General features: G+C 40.2%; 1 protein-coding gene across 1 annotated transcript in view; it reads left to right on the top strand.

The window, feature by feature from the left end:
* Positions 1 to 7343, top strand: part of DCC (DCC netrin 1 receptor) — a 494023-nt gene extending 486680 nt beyond the window's left edge. Inside the window, exons 27-28 of the mRNA XM_044283460.1 lie at positions 3464 to 3606; positions 4480 to 7343. Of these exons, the coding sequence (XP_044139395.1) occupies positions 3464 to 3606; positions 4480 to 4569 (233 nt within the window). The 3' untranslated portion in view covers positions 4570 to 7343. The remainder of the gene's footprint in view (positions 1 to 3463; positions 3607 to 4479) is intronic.
* Positions 7344 to 15170: the final 7827 nt, after the last annotated feature.

Genomic DNA, 15170 nt, shown 5'->3' with positions numbered 1-15170 from the left:
ACCCTTGTGACTATAATTGCTTTTCCAATGAGCAGTACCCTCTTGTGGTATCTCAGGTCCTTTGTACTTGGTATCGTCTGGTACTTTATATTTAAACAAATGTGAAATGGAATTATGCCATCCATATGTAGCTTGGTTTGGTATAGTGTGGTCCTTTGTAATTGCTATAGGCTGTTCTTTTGTACTTGGTATAGTCCTGTCCTTTATACCTGGTTTAGTCCGATCCTTTATACTTGGTATAGTCCGTTCCTTTATACTTGGTATAGTCTTGTCCTTTATACTTGTTATAGTCCGGTCCTTTATATTTGGTTTAGTCTAGTCCTTTATACTTAGTATAGTCCTAAACTTTGTACTTGGTATGGTCCAGTCCTTTATACTTGGTATAGTACAGTCCTTTATACTTGGTATAGTCTTGTCCTTTATACTTGGTATAGTCCGGTCCTTAATACTTAGTACAGTCTGGTCCTTTATACTTGGCTTAGTCCAGTCCTTTATACTTAGTATAGTCCTGAACTTTGTACTTGGTATGATCCAGTCTTTTATACTTGGTATAGTCTTGTCCTTTGTACTTGGCTTAGTCCGGTCCTTTATACTTAGTATAGTCCTGAACTTTGTACTTGGTATGGTCCAGTCCTTTATACTTAGTATAGTTCGCTCCTTTGTACTTAGTATAGTCTGGTCTTTTATACTTGGCTTAGTCTGGTCCTTTATAGTTAGTATAGTCTGGTCCTTTATACCTGATATAGTCTGGTCCTTTATACTTAGTATAGGCCGTTCCTTTATACTTGGTTTAGTCCGGTCCTTTACACTTGGTATAGTCCAGTCCTTTATACTTAGTATATTCCGGTCCTTTATTCGTAGTATAGTCTGGAATTTTGTACTTGGCATACTCTTTGTTCTAACTCCTGACTACTTCAGGGCCAGCACAAGTTGTCAGCTCTTCCCGCATAGCAGAAAGTCTTTGTGGATAGTAATCTATCCCCGCCGTGTTTGTTTGCACAGTAGTTGGCAGCCGGTTGATCTCCTCAAGAATTGGATGTTATATATTGGCAGCCGACAGTCTTAAGACCAAATGGCAGCACAATCTCATTATGTATTTATTCCCCACCTCGCCTCCCGCTGCTGACTATCATGCTCCTAGTAATTAGTTGGGATGACAAGCAAGCGTTCTTGGCACGCGATCCTCGGCACAAGTTGAATTAATTCTCTTACTTGCAGAGTCTTTCACATCGTGACATTTGAGTTTTGCCAAAGAAAGAGAAATAATAAACGGTGTAACTCCACTAAGATAAGAAGTAAGCACAGATCCTCGGGATCCTTCGCCGCTCACATACTCCCATTGTAAATGTTACCGTTTAGAGGCTTTATCGTGTTATTTAGCCCTTCGAGCAGTTTGCACTTTACACAATTACACATATAATTTGTTGCTAGCAGGTTTGCTGACATAAGCATGAGAAATGAATGAGACAGGCTAATAAGTGATGAAAAATCATCCCTGTGATTATAATAAAAAGGGTATTAGCATCATTAGCGGGACGGCTGCCAGCGCAAATGCTAAATGCTCCTATTTGCATATTTTAACTGGGACTTATGTCTTCATAGTGCATTCAGTAGACTTAATGTTCGAGACACAAATGGATGAGTTAACATTGTAAATATGGTAAAGATGGATTATTAAGGGGGTACTCTACCTAGATAGAGGTACTTCTTCTATCAAGACTGACCTGACTAGTCCCTCAAAGGGGTTATCGTGGGTGACTCTAGGGAGGCTCATTCCCGCCGCGGCCCGCTATTGGCTGCTCCCCCCATCACCGGATGTTTTCATCTGCGCAACTGGGAAATGCAGCGGCTGACATGCGGGCGTCAGAAGCGACGTGGGTGCCGGGGAGCAAGGTAAGTAAAATATGTGTGAGGGGCCCGGGCATACGGGGGCATTTTATGGGTTGAATAACCCCTTTAAAGATGATAAAAAATGTTGAGTACTGTGAAAAGCTGTGTACTAGGTCGTACACAATATAATACCTCTTGGCGCAAAACCACAATTACGAGTGACGTCTTTTTAAAAGGTATTTATTCAGGTGACAACGCGTTTCGGAGTAAGGGTACTCCTTTCTCAAGTCTTTGGAGCCGGGTACATACAGTTGGCGTGACCAATCCAGATACTTGGCGTCGAAACGCTGTGTGTGTAGCGCGGGAGACACACAGCGTTTCGACACCAAGTATCTGGATTGGTCGCGCCAACTGGATTGGTTGCTGGCAACTCCAAGGACTGAGAAGATACTGGCAGCATAACCCCCCCTTCCCCCCCCCCCGCCTTTGCAAGCACAACACCAGAAGGTGAGTTTAACATTTGACACAGCATACTCTCTGAATCTGGTACCCAAAACTTACTACCCTTTGAGCGCCTTGTTTCCCGTTTATTTTGCCAAATTTGCCGAAAAATGTTGGGTGGAATTTTCTAGTAATAGCACCACTCATGTCCTTGGATGTGTCTGGTATTCCATTGAAGATTTTCTCCAGTCCCACAATGTACGCTGCATGTTTTAGATCCCTCTATGTGTTTTTCACATGAGCACTTTCCTTTTCCTGTTTTTAGCATCACTTCATCCTGGCAGGATGTTTACATGCAGAACTCACTGTTTTCATCAGCTTCCTGCTGGGTTTTCTAACCAATCCCAGCATGCTTTCCTCTGTAATGTTCCCCAGGCCTTGCACCGCCTGTCTCACTGTTCCTTCTGCAATAGTCATGCCCCCTCTACCTTCCCTCTCCATGTTAGCTAGGCGAGGCAAGCCCCGAGAAACATTACAAAGCAAAGCATGCTGAGATTGGTTGGAAAATCCAAACAGGAAGTTCTGCATGTATACATCCTGCCGGGATGCAGCGATACTGAGAACCGGGAAAGGAAAGTGCTGACATGAACAACATGTATATGATCTCTGTAGCCTGTGAGTGACTGCAGTGCTCACATGTTTTGTCGATGTGGCATCTATCGATCCTGGTGAACAGGGACTGACAAGGGACATAGGGAAGCTGCACCACGGGTCATTCACTTTAAAGGGACTGCTCATGATTTTGATGTACTCAAATTATTCCATCAATATTGGCTGGGGTCCAACACCTAGCACACCCACCAACCAGCTGTTCACAAGGGGCTCGGGCGGTCAGTGCCGATACTACACAGAACCATCCACTGCACTGCAGTCACTGAAGTGAATGGGAGCAATGATGCATTACACAGTGGATAGATCTGTGTATTGCTAGCATCAGAGCAGTGTTTTTGACCAATGACGATCAGATATTGATGGCCTATCCTTTACATAGACAACACCTTTAAATACGTTTTCATAAAGAATATAACAAAACCTGAGAGAACTAGCATACTTTGTGCAAACCTTTATCATTGGATATAAAATTTAATTGTGATAGTGATGTTAAATTTCTACTTTTTTTAAATAATTTTAGGGTCCAGTTTACCCAAGCCTCAAGTGAAGACGGCGTCATTGGGGCTGGCAGGAAAAGCAAGATCTCCGCTTCTCCCGGTGTCAGTACCGACAGCTCCAGAAGTGTCAGAAGAAAGTCATAAACATACAGACGACCCTGCTAGTGTAAGAAATTTTTTAAATACATTTTTTCATCATTCCCTTTACGGATGATGCTCTGATCACAGAGCTGCACGGCCCTCATTATCTTATAAGCTCCAGATAAAGCTCAGTAATGGGGGGAATGTAGATTTTACTATCGCTTTCCCCCACATCAAGCCTTCACCTCTGCTTATTGTTGCCCCCTGCTGAGTAATCTTTTCAAGACCAATATTAAGGGCGTACTCGTTCTAGTTATAGAAGTATACAACTAGAAGGGCTGTAAGTAACTATAGGGTATTCAGAGGTTGCATTAAAGGGGTTGACCAACAAACATTCATCACCTATCCACAAGATAGATTATAAATACAGTACATGATCACTGGGGGTATAACCATTCAAACCCTTACTGATCACAACAGGGGTCCATGAGATCAAAACTCTTAGTTCTCTGTGTGAATGGAGTGGTGGTTCACATGCACAGTTACCTCTCAGTTCAATTCCATGGATTGCTGAGACAGTTTCATAGAAATGATGGAGCTTTGGTTGTGTTCTTGAGCATCACTGCTCCGCTCACACAGTAGACCTCCATGAAGATCAGTGGGGAAGTGGGGGTTCCTGGTAGTCCTAACCCCAGCAATCATGCTTTTATCACCTATTCTGCGTATAGGCGATAAATGTTATTCATAAGCCACTTGGCCAAAAAAGGGGCACTATGGCCTATGTGTCGGGGGGCCCTGTTACAAATTCTGCATTGGACCAAGGAACTTCAAGTTACACCTTGAGTCTTATGGACAAGAACAGAGACAGAAGGTGTTCTAGAATTTTTATAATTGACATGTTATTAAAAGAATTATAATAATTACATTTTTTTATGATTTTATATTTTTGTGTTTGCAGGTATACGAGCAAGACGACCTAAGTGAACAAATGGCAAGCTTGGAAGGTTTGATGAAGCAGCTCAATGCTATCACAGGCTCTGCTTTCTAACTGCATCTGAAAAAAACAAAAACATTAACTTTTTTGGCTACCAACGGGGCCTGGAAAGCATTGCAGAGCAGTGCCCTTTAGCTCCCTCAGAAAGGCAGCCAAGGAGTTAATTGGACACCCAGGAATGTTGCAGCATACCAGTGTTTCACAGTCAGTCTTCTCCCATGAAAACCAATGGACAGACCCACAGGCCTTTCCCACCCATGAATTGAATACTTGCAAGAATTCCCGTGACATCGCCCGTTGACTCGTCTCTACAGAACTGCTTTATGTGATCCTTATTTTCACAGAAATAAATGTAAGGATTTTGTGTCAAAGACTTTTTTACTGGAAAGAATGGCCGACACAAAACCTGAAAACGCCATTATGCCAGTAATCCCGTCCAGAATTCCAGCCTCAAGATATGTTTATTGCTTAATTGGAAGTGTTCTCCAGCCATGTTCATTTTTTCCAGTGGGGGTATAGTTGTTTATAGGAAATTCTTTTATTAATTCATTAATTTTTTACTCCAATTGTATATTTTTAGGTAAAGCTTTTATTTTGAAGTTGACATAACGAATTGCCAACGTTGTAGTATAGGACATATGAGAAAATGCAAAAAAAAACTCCCTAGAAGACATGTGGAGAAAAAGAGACCTACAAGTCTACAATCAGATTGTGCAGAGCTTTTTGCAATGATTAGTCTAGTTTACATTACTTTTTTTTTCCTCTTTTAAAGGGGCTTTCCACAATGTTTCCATTAGAATCTGCAATACTTTCAAACTATTGAGCCTAAGGACTCGTGCACACGGCAGAGTCCTCTGCACCAGTATGACACTTAGTACACAGCCATGGACTCTCCATTAGACTCCATGAAGCAATGCTTCTAGGTGAGAATCCATCCATACCATCTTTGGGACCATACTATAAGCCTCTAGTTTATATGGAGGCTGACAGAGTTTTTTCTGATTCATAGAGAATCTGTCAGCAAAAAAAGTCACATGATTGCCTGGTGCTCTTGAAGAAGACTACTTCTGTAATATGGTGCCACAAGAAGGCAGCATGTGGTGTGATTTAGCACAGGTGGCTCTTTGGTGTGCATGAAACCTAAAACTAATAAATTCCTGTAATCATCCTAAGTGTGACTTAATGACAGATTCCAGTCTTAAAAGGGTTGTTTTCCATCTGTTGACTTTTTCCCTTTTTAAAAAAGCTAGTAATTGTTGTGACCAGTGTTTGGCTGTTGTTTTGTTTCGAGAGGGACCAGGAAGTACAGTCAAGGGGCACGGTGAAGCATCAGAATGGGAGTTGTAAAGGATTGGTTTATTATTTAAGCATTTTTTTAAAAATCAAAATGGTCGGAAAACTTTTTTTAAAATCTTTAGTTATGATATCAAATAGTACAACACAACCCCACCCCACTGGCATAGCCAAAAAAACATTTCACACGCAGCACACATTACAGTAGAGAGAAGGAATTAGTTATTAGAGCCAGTCAACAAGTAGCACCAACTTTTTGGAAAAAAAAAAAAACTCTTAGCAGCACAAAGTTGAACCTTGAGGTGGACCAGGGAGAAAAAAAAATCCTGGGAAAACAACTCTTTGACCTCAAATGTTCCTCTGGTTATGATTTATGTCCCATGTTCGAGAGTAGCGATGAAGCACAGATGAGTAGGTCCAGGGCACTGTCTTTTATCTTTTCAATAAAATTGATACCATACATCATACAGTGACTACTGGCACACAATCTCTGAGGTTTCACTGCTTTTCTGATCCTTGCAACCAATTATATCCAGTTGTGTCAAAAGTCAGATAAATTCCATTCTACTGGTTCTATTGGAAAAGTTATGCAGGATGATTCCTTTGGTAACTACTTGAGTTGAGGTTTCTGGAGGTTATATAGATGCAAATTAGAAATGAGGAGTGGAAATCTTAACATTTCAAGTTTAATTGTTGTGTCTTCATTAGACCACACAGTGGCTACCATGTTGTAGGGACAACTAATACATGAACTTTGGATTTACTAATTACATTACCAAGTGCCATTGACACCAGTATTTGGCTGCATTTTGTAAACTGGTAGTATGTACCTACTTGACAACAGTGTCTCCCCACTTCATTCCACCACTGCATTTAAAGAGTTTGTCCAGTTTCAAAGATCTAATTTTATTTACCCTATTAGGGTATTATATATTAAAGAGTTAATAGAGAGGGGTCTCTGATCAGGATCTTCATCTGTTGGAGGACCTGTCCTGTCCTGAATTACTCAGACAACCCACTGAATTGAATGGACACAGTGTTATACTTAATTTCTCCTCTGGGGTCACTGCAGAGAAACTGAACACCACAGATTGCAACGATCACTGGGCGAAACTTTTTGGCAAGAGACATATCAAGAAAGGATTGCCCAAAGCAAAGAACCCCTTTAAGTAACAGATGCCTAACCTTTATTAATATATTTCTGTGATGTGGAAATATACACTTTTTCCATAATCCTTTTTAGTGTAATTTGCATGAATTGCCAGAGACATGCATAGCATTTTACATATTTCTATGTGTCGAGGAAATTCCTTTCATCCATTGGAATCAAAGCTTTCATATAGCAAATAAGTATAGAAAGATTTACCTGCCTTAAATAGTTGACTTATCTTGTGAGACTTTCCGTTACACATGGTATTTGAAGGATAGTTTTACTTGGAGGACTCAAATTAGGAGAGATTAGATTTCAACTTTCTAAATAATTTACCATGACAGTCAATGCACCAGTGTAAATACCAGACAATATTTGAACACCACTAAATTTTAGGTCTATCGTGTATCAAGCTCAGCTTTTCTTATACAGAGCTCTGTGAAGACAATTCATGCAGCACTCAGACAAGATAATGGTGCTCATGTCTGGGGGTTACAGACCCAATAACATCAGGCAGAGCACATGCTTGTGAATAATCAGTGATAATAATCATTTTGTGACACGTTTCGGCTGTATCCGAACACTTTGTAAGTCTGGGATAGACCCGAAACATGTCACAGATTGACTATGATCTTCTATGGAATAAATCACTGAAGATTTACACGCCTGTATTTGCCTCATGCAGAGCTCCAAATACCCTGTGTAGACCTATATTTGATTGATAAAGCTCTGCTTGCCTGCAGCCACCACTAGAGGGAGCTTTTGAGCTTACTGCATACTGTTTTGCTATAGAGTATGGTATATAAACAGTATACTGTAAGCTCTTTAGCTCCTTCTAGTGGTGAGCTGTGTTTTTACAGGGATATCCCACACTCCCATGTCCGATAGGTGTGTGTCCCACCTCTGGGATCTCTTCCTATATAAGGAATGTGAGAGCACATCTTACATACATGCATTTTGTCCATTAACTTTTATGGGACTCCCAAAAAAAAGCCAAGTGAGCACACTCAGATATTTTCTGAAGTTTCTTAAACAGCAAATGGACATCAAGCTGCACATACTGTCCACAGCCACCCCTCCATTCAAAAATATGGGAGCAAAAATAGCTGAGCCAATGCTAGGTTATTTTTGGAAGTTCCATAACGGTGAATTGAAGAGTAGCTGTGCTCTCCATTCATGGTGGGGCCCCATTATTGAGATAGGAGTTGGTCTCAGTGTCATACAGAGTAAGCCACCTAATCTCCATAGCTAATGAGATAAAGAAAGACCACCTAGAATATAGTTGTCTTTTGGTGGGGGGGGGGGGGTAGGTCTCCAAATGGTGGAACTATTTTTTTAATGCAATTTTTGTACATTCATGATTGTAACACATGACCTAACAGTATTCCATATAAACTGGCTAATGATGAACATAATCCTTATAGGAATTCATTACAAATCATAATGGGTTTCCACAACAGGAAATTTTTTGACAGCAAGGTGTCTCAGGGCAGCTCCAAAAGTTTGTATAGTCTCTAAAAGCAAACAAAAAGTTATCACTACCTAGATCATCATTGACACTGAAGAATCCACCAGAGAATAAATGATCTTGCAACTCCTCATCACGTCGACTCATCTAATAAACTTCAGCTATGTGCAAAATTGTCTCATTCCCCACAGTGACCGATATGATATTTTTTTTTTGTTATTTTTCTAGCGTAGCGTAGAGTATAAAGTGAAGGAAGATTGGCTGCTCTGTGGCACCGCACAATTGTGCACATAGCATTGAATGTTTTATCCAGATGCTTGTGGTTTTTCTAGATTATCTTTCTCACACTTTCATTGTAATTTTTTGTGAGCACTGAATGTTGTAACTTGTTTAAACCCTTCACCGATTGTCCCACTTTTTGTCCTCTTGCTCGTTGTACTGCAAGGATGTACATGCGCTGATCATTACTATACTGTTGTGGGTCATATATCACAGTATGCTGCACGCCTTTCAGTGCAAGGAAAGCAAAAAAAGAAAAAAGAAAAAAAAAAACACATAAAAGAAAAAAAAAAGAAACAAAAACATTTTTTTATAACTGTAAAATACTTCCGCCAGCTCCGGACTTTGTGAGCTGGTTTGGGGGAGGGGGAGGGGTGTGCTTTTTTATAAGTATTATTTAATTTATTCTTTAGATTGTTCCTTTTAGGTAAATTATGATATAATTTGTATCCGCTATGAAATAGCTGACCTTGGCTTTTGAGACTGATGTACATTTGTTATTGTATTTGTACAAATATTTTCTTGGGCTGCCTGGAATGTTTTTGATATATATTTTTTTTTATTATAATAATTTTTTTTTTTTGCATTTTGTATTCTATTCTAGTAAACTCAATTCACTAAAGATGATGGAGTTGTTGTTATTTTAATTTTCTTAAGAAATATTCTGTTCTGTGACAATGGTATTTTATACAGTTTTATCCATCTTCATGAAAAAGGCATGTAAGGGTGAGTCCACACATAGGAGTTGGGGCCGACAACTGTGATGTTAGATTGATTGTTAATGGCGTCATGGATTTGTAGGTAGACAGAGGTTTTACCCACAAATCCACATGGATATTAACAACCAATATGAAAACTACCATAATTTTTTGTAAAGACCTTATGCACACAATCGTATCCATTTTGCGGTCTGAAAACTGCAGATCAACAAAATACAGTTTCCAGCCATGTGTATTTGCCAATTTTCTTACTCCCATCAGTAGAAATACCTATTCTTGTCTGCAAAATGGGTGCGGACAGCACACGGGTGACATCTGCGTGCTGTCTGCATTTTTTGTGGACCCATGGAAATGAATGGGCCCACGTGCAATCCATAAAAAGTTTTGGACACGGACCAAAACTACTGTCATGTGCATGAGGCCAAAACCGCACACTGGTTCACCATTTTGGTCACATTGTGTCTGCACATCACCCTTGAAATGGCTATGACATGTGGATTCACCCTGAATGTTTACTCTAATTTTGGCATTTTGACCTTCAAATTCTTTTAGTTCTACACATAGCTCCACTTTCGACAAATGTATAACAAATTAATGGTATATCCTGATGCACTATACTTAATGGAATTTGCTAAAAGGCTAAGGAAACCTTTGAAGTATTTTCTTAAATTTTTTTAGATGTATTCTGGGCTAAAAAAAAAATAGTTTATTATTAAAATGTTGGCATTGTTTGGCTTCAGCAGCTTCTATGTTTCATACTACATAGCAAGCTGCAGTATTCCATGCTATGATACACTTGTCAGGGTGGCTTATTCTCCTGCCCCTCTTTCTCCTCTTCTGTATGATGTTCTTAGCTGATATATGACTATAAATACATAAATCAGCTTCAGAAAAATTCACTGTGAATGGCCTTCTGCAGCTTGCTATGTAATGTGAGGCATAGAGATTAGTAAAAAAAATAAAAATTTCCAATGGTGTCCATAGCCTTCATGCATAGTTACCTGACATCTCAAATGGAAAATTCTGATGCGAGCTGTGTCCATAATATAGGACACATATAATCCTATGCGTCCATACTATCCCCCGGGGGGGGCTGATATCTGCATGCACACATAGTTTTTTTTACATTCCTCTTATGGCATTGAATGGCATCATGATCTATAGGAAAATTTTGGTCCTCTTGGATTTTCCATTTGGCCCCAACATATTTTAACTGAACTCTGTTTTTACCTGAAGTGCTTTTGTGTACTCTTTAGTGAATTGATGAGATGTTACTGGATGTTGCGTTGTCTTATTGTCCCATGTATTTTATTTTTTATTTTTGCAAAATAAAAAATTACTTGACTTTTGCAAACCCCCAAACAATAAAAAAACAACGAGATTTGTAAATACATTGTATGACACAAGGCAATTGAGAATCTCTGTGTCAATCGTACTTACAAAAATGTGTGTGCATTTTACTGGTTGTACATCTCTTTATAAAAGAGCCAAGTCAGCTACTTCGGATACAAACCATTTCCAAATGGAAGGAAGACCCAGTAGAATTTCTTGAATTGTTAACCAAATTAGATTAGTGATTGCAATATTTAAATGTCAATTCTGTTCTCCGGAAGGAAACGTAATAACTTCTAGTTGAAAATTGACTGTTTCTACACACAATCTTGTATACTACTTCAAGGACAGAAGAGTTTTTTTAACGCACTGTAGAACAGTCCCATTATTCATTTTTTTATAGAAATGTTACCCGATGTTGCATTTTTTTTGTTTATTGAATAAAGTTTTGATACAAAACCGTTTCATTGGCTTCAGATTGTTTCACTGCATTCAACGCTATGTATGAGCAGAACATATATTGTACATGCGTAGTATTGTGGAATATTATTTAGAATAAATCGATATTTTTTCATTTTTTATTACTTTATTTAAAGGGATATAAAGGCACACAGATGATGGTCACAGATTTAATAATGGCTGAAATTGTAGATAGATACAGACTTTATGTTTAATGTTGATCCGGGAATCTGTCTGATTGCCAGCAGGGGTCAGAAATGATATTTTTTTTACTTCATGGTAAATAGGTCTAAACAGTATTTTTTGCCTTTCTTTGTTTGGACTAACTTAATCTTGCCTTTCTATGGTTGGATTAACTCAATCTTGTATTAACCTTCCTCTCTGGCTGAAAAATGGGCATACATCACACCCTGACACAGTCTGCACACCTAGGTACACTCTGCCACCACAGAAAAAAGCAGGAGATAAGTTCCCAACCCATGAATACATTGCAGTTCAGGGTTAGACACTCTACAGAAGGCTATGGGTTCTTTTAGATCATACAATGACTAAACTTAGTAATGTTTTAAGTGTTAATGGCAGGGGTGTTGCTAGGTTAAAACATTCAGGGCCTGGGCCCCTGATGTTTTGTCCCAGGCCCCGAATGTACTGTCTGCCAGATAAATACAACTGTATTGCCATCCTCAGGATGGTAATACAATTGAATCTAATGCCCTGAAAGAGCTGAAGGACCTGTGATGACATCACAGTCCATGTGATCAGTTCTTAATGCAGTAACTGAAAAGGACCTGCGATGATGTCGCCATTATGTGACAAGTGCAGGAAAGGAACTCACAGCAGTGTAAAGAATTCCCGGGAAGAAGCTGTGGTGAGGTCTGCTACATGAGGAGAGGTAAGTGAAGGGAGAGTGTCACGGAAGGTGTACAGAAAACTAGAAGACACAAAATGAAGATCCGACTGACTGGATCCAAAACTAAGGAACCAAAGGGAGAGCCCTGCAACAGACCTGGCTCTCTCCCTAACTGCTCAGCCTATGCAAAAATCTTAATGGTAGATGATCGCAAATCCTCGTTCTTCGACTGTATAACACCTGAACACCCTATAATAGTGAGGGGACACGACCACCGGCTCCCTACACTTGATACGGAGGGAGTCAGGGTCACCTGGGATCCAGCAAACAGGAAAACACAAATGAATGAACAAAACTTATCTGTAGAAGACTCAGTAGTAGCATCCAGCATGCACACACTCCAGGAAGTTGTATAAACTGCAAAGTGATGCAGTATGGGAAGGGATTTAAAGGGATGCAATCAGTGTAACTACATGACAGCTGAGAGAGGCTAACGAGATGAGAAAATGAAAGCAAAACAAAAGGAACCTCAAGGAGGAGGTTCTGAAGAACGTCTGTCAGAGCTTCTCAGATGTCTGGTGGTGACAGAGAGGCAGAGCAATGCTGGAAGTTGTAGTTATTTAACTGGGACTGTATGTTAGAGCTGAAGGGAGGGAATTTATTTACATGGGACAGTGGGGAGGAGTGATGTTATTTACATGGGACTAAAAGTTGAGGGGGTGATGTTATTTACATGGGAATGCATGTTGTGGCTGGCTGGGGCACAGTGATGTCATTTACATGGGACTATATGTTGAAGGCAGCTGTGGGATGGAGTGATATTATTTACATGGGACTGAATGTTGAGAGGTAATGTTATTTACATGGGACTGTATGTTGGAGGTGGCTAGAGAGGGGGTGATTTTATTTACATGGGACTGTATGTTGAAGGTGTCTGGCGGAGTGATGTTATTTACATGGGACAGAATATTAAGAGGGTGATGGGACTGTATGTTGACTGTGGCTGGGGAGGGGGTGATGTTCTTTCCATGGGACTGTATGTTGAAGGTAGCCGGGGAGGAGGTGACGTTATTTACATGGGACTGTATATTGGAGGGGGCAGGAGAGATGGTGTGATGTTATTTACATGGGACTGTATTTTGGAGGGGGCTGTAGATAGAGAGGGATGTTATTTACATGGGACTGTATATTGGGGGGGCTGAAGAGATGGTGTGATGGTATTTACATGGGACTCTATGGCGGAGGGAGGGAAATAATGTTATTTACATGGGACTGTATGGTGGAAGGGATGTGGTGAGGAATTATAATTTCTGCGGACACTAAACTGAGGAAAGTTAATACTGGAGGCACTTCAGGGCGAGCATTATAACAGTAGGGGACAATATAAATACTGGGGGGAATTGTATGGGCATTTTAACAGTAGGGGGCGATATATATACTGGGGCACTTTAGGGTGAGCATTATAACAGTAGGGGGCATTATAAATACTGGGGGCACTGGGGGGCATTTTAAATCCAGGTGACATTAGGCGTTCTTATTACTACTGGGGGCTCTAAAGCAGGGACTTATAGATCCTCATTATTTCTACTAAAACCACTATGGGGGCCTTATTACTACTGAGGGGTCTACAGAGAGCTTTATTACCACTGGGGGAGCAATAGGGGGCCAGAGCTGGAGGCTCTGTAAGGGCATTATTAATACTGGAGGGCTCTTCTACTAATGGGTACACTCTTGGGGAGCACTATCACTGTTGGGGGGCCGGGGGCACTGTAAGGGGCAGTATTACTAATGAGGATATTCTAGAAGGGAATTACTATTCGTGGGACTATGAGGAGCACTATTACTATTGGAAAGATTATCTGTATGGCACTAATTTTTCTTCAGGATAGTATTTGGGGGTACAGAAAAGTGAGGAAGCTAAGATGTCTGTGTGTTACACTCTGCGGAGACGAGGCGGCTGAGAGAAGTTGTCCGGACGGAATGGAGAAGATGATGACAGAGAAGATCTACATCAGAGGAGACTTCAACTGGGAGGCACTGGATGTGAGAGGTATGTGCTGCTGTATAGCAAGTACAGTAAAATGTCTTCAGTGCTAGTGTTTGTGGGGGAAGGGGGGGCGGTTGGTAGACTTAGAGAATTGGTCCACAGATCTTTTGAGACCCTAGCAATGCCCCTGGTTAATGGTCAAATCCAAGGTTAGGGCTGGAAGCTAGGAGTCAGTTGATCCATGTAATGGCAGGTTTTGTGCAATTTTTCCATATCGAATTTGCAGAATTACATCACCGACACCCAGGGCAGGGTGATGTGTCTGTTACAGGGCTGGAGGTAACAGACTGTGTCGCACTGCACATCTGTTTTAATCTGTTTGTAATGATTTTTTTTAAACCTGTTTTACATTTAATAAGAGTAAAAAAGTTTCCATTGTCAATGGGAGTATATAATTTGCTGTTAAACTGCACCATTTTTCCTCCAAAAAACTTGTTACAAAGCTTCTACAGTTAATAGGTTCAAAAAAGGGGGTATATTTTGGTTTCAGAGGTTGTCCAATTAAAAGGGAGGAGAGAAAAATGTATATAAAAAAAGAAAGACAAGAGAGAAAACAATGAGACCTCAGAATGTCATTTAACAATTGGAGAACTTTTGGTTTGGATTGTATTTATTTAAATCTTCCCATTAATTGATTAGATTAGGGCCTGAAAAGATTTCAGGAAATGTTTTCATCGCGAAAGCGTATTGTTCAAAAGAATAGTTTTTCATGTAATACTTTAAAGCAGAAGGTCCACCTGAGTGGAGGCAATGTTTACAGAGCAGCTAACATATGGGTCATAGAGGGTCCTGAGCTGGTGAACATCTAAATCCATTGCCAGTCAGCTGATCTCACTGAGTGAACAGTGCTCTCATATAATTCTTAAATAATGGTTGTCCAAACTGGACATTTCTAGGTGACTTTTGTATATGGACAGATTTACAAATTGCCCATTCAAATAATTGGCTAACCATGCATCATGCAGATAGGCCATTTGTCTAGTGTAAAGGTCAGCCAAGCACCCCGAGAAGAGAAGGTTCAGACTATATTTTAATGTGTATAGGTAGCTCCCCACTCT

The sequence above is a fragment of the Bufo gargarizans genome, chromosome 1, assembly GCF_014858855.1.
Source record: "Bufo gargarizans isolate SCDJY-AF-19 chromosome 1, ASM1485885v1, whole genome shotgun sequence".
In the NCBI taxonomy this organism is placed as follows: Eukaryota; Metazoa; Chordata; class Amphibia; order Anura; family Bufonidae; genus Bufo; species Bufo gargarizans.
This window is presented reverse-complemented; position numbering and strand designations above follow the sequence as displayed.